This window comes from Mandrillus leucophaeus, unplaced genomic scaffold, assembly GCF_000951045.1.
Source record: "Mandrillus leucophaeus isolate KB7577 unplaced genomic scaffold, Mleu.le_1.0 Scaffold28, whole genome shotgun sequence".
NCBI lineage: Eukaryota > Metazoa > Chordata > Mammalia > Primates > Cercopithecidae > Mandrillus > Mandrillus leucophaeus.
Window position 1 is genome coordinate 1,189,452 of NW_012102920.1, and position 5,681 is coordinate 1,195,132.

The 5,681-nt window shown below is 59.4% G+C and overlaps 1 protein-coding gene across 1 annotated transcript in view; it reads right to left on the minus strand.

The window, feature by feature from the left end:
* Positions 1-3,575, minus strand: part of UBAC1 (UBA domain containing 1) — an 80,879-nt gene extending 77,304 nt beyond the window's left edge. Inside the window, exons 1-3 of the mRNA XM_011985157.1 lie at positions 3,502-3,575; positions 3,394-3,426; positions 3,087-3,209 (exon numbers count right to left, since the gene is read on the minus strand). Coding sequence (XP_011840547.1) covers positions 3,087-3,209; positions 3,394-3,426; positions 3,502-3,575 — 230 coding nt within the window. The remainder of the gene's footprint in view (positions 1-3,086; positions 3,210-3,393; positions 3,427-3,501) is intronic.
* Between the last annotated feature and the right edge of the window lie 2,106 nt (positions 3,576-5,681).

Below are 5,681 nucleotides of genomic sequence, written 5' to 3' on the forward strand. Positions count from 1 at the left end.
TCTGAGGGCACCCCAGGGAGGACTCCTTGCCTTTGGGACGGCCTGGCTGAGCCCGGGGCCCACCCCAGCTCTGGTGCTGACTCCCTCACAGGTGTCCTGAGCTTGACTGGCCAGTGTGCATGCTCTTGCCACTGCTACTGTCACCCTTCCCAAAGAGCCACCTCCATGTCACCCTGCCCCCTGAGGGACAGGGCCAAACAGCCCAATCCGTCCCTCCTTGGAGGAGAGCAGAGGAAGCCCCTCGTGGTGGGGGTGGGGCGAGGTGAAGGGACAGGTGGCACCTCAACATGTGGGTGTGGTTGGTAGACCTCAACCCTGGGCTGGGATCCCAGTTCCGGGGCCACCCCTGGGCTGAGGTGCCTGGAAAGACAGGTGCCCTCTCACCAGCTCACAGGCCCCAAGCCCAACCTTGAACCGGGTCGTGTCTGTCCCAGAGCCCCTTCGATGAGAAGTCACTGGGAAGCGCTGGTCTCCCGGAACGGTCCTGGCCGACTGACGAGGGACATGGGACAGCTGGGGAACCAGCGCCCCAGTGGGCAGCCAGAGCTGTGGACATTCCTGGGCTGCTGGAGCCTCCCAGCTGGAGGGGAGGAGGAGCGGGGGATGAAGACACGTGCTCAGGACCTCTGAGGCTGTCCCTCTGTCCATCTGCCTCCTGACTGTCCCGTGTGACCCTCCCTCCCTCCCTCCTGAGTGCGGCCCACAGCTGGGGGCCACGGCTGCTTCCTTGAGAGGAAACCTAGTTTTGGCCTCAAGAGGACTCCAGGAAGAGGGGTTGAGGGGGGCGAGGGATGGGCACCATGGAGCTGGCTTCTCAAGGGCTTGGCTTGGAAGGAGGGGGGCACCTTGAAGCTCCTGTGCGAGGGAGAGCTGCCTCCTGGTGCCAGGGCAGGCACCTGGCGCTGGTGCTCAGGGAGCCCCATTCCAGAACCTGCCCGACTACGGGGGCCAGAGGGACACATAGTGACCTCCCTGGGTTGCCTCATCTTACCTGCTAGAGCTGGCAGCCAGCCACACACCTCAGTCAGCCTTGGCCCCATCTCGAGGCCCCTGCCCCCAGCTCAGGACGCCCGCTCTGCCCAGCCTGGGTCTCGAGGGTGGGTGGGAATGGGAGCCAGTTCCTTTGCTGGCTCAGCCTGGCTATTTGCTCACTGAGGGGTCTGTGCACCCCACCCAAACTCCTCTCTCTCTGGGCCCCCAAGCCTTCCGCAGCCAGCTGAGCCCTGCCTGCGAGAGAGGACCTGGAGAGGGTGGGTGGGGACTTATCATCGGGAACCTTCCCACCTCCAGCCCTGCTCAGTACCCTTGGCCCACCCAGATCGCCCCCCTCAGCCTGGTGGGGTCCCAGGCAGCCAGGCGGACCCCTCCACAGCAGCTCCCCACTCCCTCTGGAAGCCCAACCCTCAGCTCACTTCTGCCGCATTTCCAGTGGGGCTACCTGGAGTTCCCCCAAACCCCACCCCAGGCTTCCTCTACCCGCTCCCAGCTCCAGCCCTCCAGGATGGCCACAGATCCCCAGGGAGCCCCAAGGGGAGGGTGTGGCCTCAGGCCCTCAACATGAGGGTGGGGATGCAGCCCTCTCCAAGCTTCTCCACCCCTCAACTCCGTTACAGCCCATGGAACCCGTGGACACCCCACCACTCAAATCTATCTCCTGTCCCTCACCCGTGTGCTCAGACCTACGTGGGGCCCCCAGTGATCAAGAGGTCATGGGAGCCATGTTCCTGTGGGCGGGCGATGAGGCTCCATCCTCCCCCTACCCGCCCCACCCCCTTTCCTGCCCCCGGACTCTTCTTCCGGCCTGAGGTGCCCACCGCCAGACACCTTCTAGTCTTTGAAACCAGAGAGAGTCCTGGCCTGAGGGCCACAGTAACCCACGGCAGGGTCAGCCACTCCAGGCGAGCAGCTAGGGGCCCTCTGCCCCTAACCTGCTGCCCCCGCCCTCCTTCCCTTTACCCGTAAAACTTCCCCCACCCACACCATCGTTCCTCCCCAAGAGGCCTGTGTCCACCACCAAACAGAATGTCCGGCCAGCCTACTCCTCACAGGCCACCTGGTGGGACGGGCACAGGGCGGGGCTGGACATCCCCTAGCCCCTGGGTAACAGCAGAATCAGGCTGGGAGGCGGGTGAAGGCAGGGGTGCTCTCACTGGCAGCCCAGGGAGCCTTCCTCTCATCAGAGTGGGGTCTGTCCATCCCACGGGTGCCAGAAGGCACGCGTGACCCAAAGCGGCTCAGGAGTGAGGGAGGTCACAGGGTCCCATCCCAGCCCCTCGGGCTCCCCGCAGGCGCCCTTCCCTCCCCAGACTCTGGGCTCAGCTCCCTCCCAGGCCCCTCCTCCACCCAGGGCTCCTGACCCTTTTGTGCCGAAGTACAAAGGGCCGGGGACAAAGCCGTGGGTCCTGCTGACGCAGCACCCTCCTGTCCAAACTGACAAAGGGGCACCAGGAGGGGGAGGTGCCCTGATGCCTCAGCCGGTTTCTGTCGGGGCTGCAAGGGCGAGGCAGCCACTGGAAGGACGGGGGATGGGGGATAAGGGACATGGGATGGGATGGGCAGCAGGTGCCTGGCTCCCCCTCCTCCTTGGAAAACCAGGGCTGACTCGGGGGAGAAGGGCTGGGCTGGGCTGGGCTGGGTGGGCCCCCTCCCAGAGTGGCGGGATTCCTGGGCAGGACTGGGGCATTCTCCATGACCCTTCCTCCCCTCACCGCGCTGCCCAGACCTCAGCAGTCCTGGCTGCTGGGGTGGCCTGGAACCCACCTGGATGGGGCATTTGGGGTCTTGCAGGTGTGCATCCAAGCTGTCTGTCCTCACCAAGCTCCCCACCAGCCAGGCAGGTGCCTGGACACTCAGCGTCTGCCAAGTCCACCCCTGTCTCTTATACACATCTAGATGTGTATAAGAGACAGCCCCAGGAGGACGGTCCTGAGAGCCGGGGGCTCTGCTCCTTCTCCAGGAGGACGGTCCTGAGAGCCGGGGGCTCTGCTCCTTCTCCAGGAGGATGACACTGAGAGCCCAGGGCAGGACAGTCCTGAGAGCCAGTGGCTCTGCTCCTTCTCCAGGGAAGTTGAGTCAGACGCACTTACCCTGGCAGCTTGAGGCTGGACTTGGTGGTGGGATGGGGACCGGAATGCTCCGTGTTTCCTGGCCCCCACCAGGGAACAGACCCCTTGGGCATTCCTGGTGGGGACAGTGTGGTGATGTGGCTCCTGTAGGAGGTAATGGCTCAGGGTGACCCCAAGCCACCACCCGCATTGCCACAGGGGCCCTTCCATCCAGGGGGCCCGTATGGAAACCACATCCATCCATTTAAGACATCAGGGGCTGCCCTGTGCTGGCCCAGAGGATCCTCTTCTGGGAACACGGCCATGAAGCCCTGCCCAATAAACTCACCACTTCCCTCCGGGAGAGCAGGTGCCACGAACCCTGCGGAAGGGGAAGAGAGGCCAGGGAGGGGTGTCCGTGAGGTGATCAGGATGGTCCCCTGGACGAGACCCTCACATGACAGCAGGAAGCGAGGAGCTCACCATGCAGGTGTCCAGAGGAAAGTGCTTCCAGACGTAGGAGGCCCCCATCAAGGGCCCGGCAGGACCCCAGGTCTGGGGGACACATGATTGCAAAGCACTCGGCCTGTCCTTGTGGACACGCCAGAGGAGCAAAGGGAAGTGGGGCTGGCCACGCAGCCTGAATCCCAGGACACCAGCCTCAGGGCTGGAGAGAAGGCCAATCCCGTGGGCCCAGACTCTGCCCACCTGCACTTGTCTCTCTGTGCACCTGGGGGCAGACGTGGCCCGGGAGGGGGTGGCAGGGGGGGAGGGGGAGGGAAAGAGGGAGCCATGCACCTTTTGGGTGGTAGGTGAGGCAGGGGCTGCCCCACTTCTCAGATGATAAAACCAAGGCCCTGAAAAGCAGATTCCTCCGCCCTGGCAGGTCGCCTGGGGGTCCGGACAGGGCTCCCCTCTAACAGGCACACTAATACCTGCAGACATCCTACCCACCTTGTAAAACACTGGGGAGAGCAAGAGACGGGTCAGGTGGCCTTGAACCCCACAGCCAGATCCCTACCCTGTTGTGTGGACAGCTGGCCTGGGGACGCGGCTAACAGGGGCAGGGGTCCTGAGGCTGCCCCTGGGGGACCACTGGCCACCCCGCCTTCAACAGCCCAACCTTGGCTTCTCTGCGTCTCCCCCAAACCCCACAGGGTCAAGTCAAGTCCAGGAAACTTAGGTTTGAACTGACTTTATTATTTTGTAAATGTGAATTTTACAAAGCGCTTTACAATTAATGATCACATCCTTTTGTTTGCTTGTCATGGATTTCCACTGTCTGAAACGGCTCTGAGCACGCTTGAAGCCCTCTGTTTCCCTGGTCGCTTTTGGATGTTTCAGTTTTAGTTATTGATACAATGTCAGCCATGGCTAAAAAGTAACAGTCTTGACTCTACCGAGTAACAGCACAAAAAGAAAGTGAGGGCTCAGGAAAACAAAACAAAGGCTTCCTCCTTAAAAAAAGACCAAAAAAAAAAAAAAAAAAAAAAAAAAAAGCGAAGCATCTTCTGTGGCTGAAATCTAACTCAGTGGTACTGTGAAACCTTCCTTTACAGCACAGGAAAATTTATTTTTTAACAGTCGTGAGTTACAGTACTTTAACCCCTAAACAGACTCTTTAAAACAAACGTCTCCTTTTTAAAAGTCTCTCTTTTCCAAACATTCCGTCCGAAGGATGGATGTCCTACTTGCACCCAGTGCCATCCAAATGTTCAAGTCAAAAATATTTATACATTTTATACTTAGTTCTTTTCTTTTTTTTTTTTTTTTGTCTGCTAAAAATAGTATTGCAAGTTTTGGCTTCTTTTGACATAAAAATCACAATCATGTGTACGATGCTAACAGTGGAAGCGACTGATCGGAATACGAGCAGGTCGTCCAATCTGAATGCTTTCGATTCTGCATAATTTTCCTTTCTTTTTCTTTTTCCAAAGAAACAAAACAAACACACACGAAAAACCTTTGCCATTTGAGAAACATCTTGTACCAAGCCCTAAATGCTCCGGTGGTGACACGCACGCACGCGCACGCACAGACACAGACGCGCGCGCACACACACACACACACACTCGCACACGGAGCCGGAGCCGGCTGGCTGACATGACAAATTTATGCGGCAGCAACATTCGGAAACAGTAGTTACGGCTGAGGACAGCTACGAGTTCTCCATTCTGTTTAGGACTCGCTGCTGGCAGAGGCAGACACAGGTTTCTTGGAGTTTGCAGTTGGTTCATGGGCCATACACCTTTTTCCACTTGCTGCCAAGATGTTTCCATACAAATTTCCCTTCTGAGGGGAACCCAGGCAGTACACGGCTGGGCGGGGTGGGGGGACTGGGCCAGTGCTTACAGCTCCAGCTGTCGAATAAGGACAGGCCAGGGTCAGGCACTACAGTCCCCTCAGAGGGGTCCAGCCCTGAGGGCCGACCAGCCCTCTGTCCCTACCATCCGCCTTCCTCCTGGCAAACACAAATGCCAAAGAATGGCTCTTTCTGGAGGAGAAAGGAGGCCAGGCAGCCGGCTCCCACCTTCTAGCAGCCCTGACCCACGGTCGCCAACACCGGGACATCCAGGCGGGTCCTGCTGGCCTCTCGCCCACAGCTTCATCCACATTCAGGGGCAAAGTACAATAACC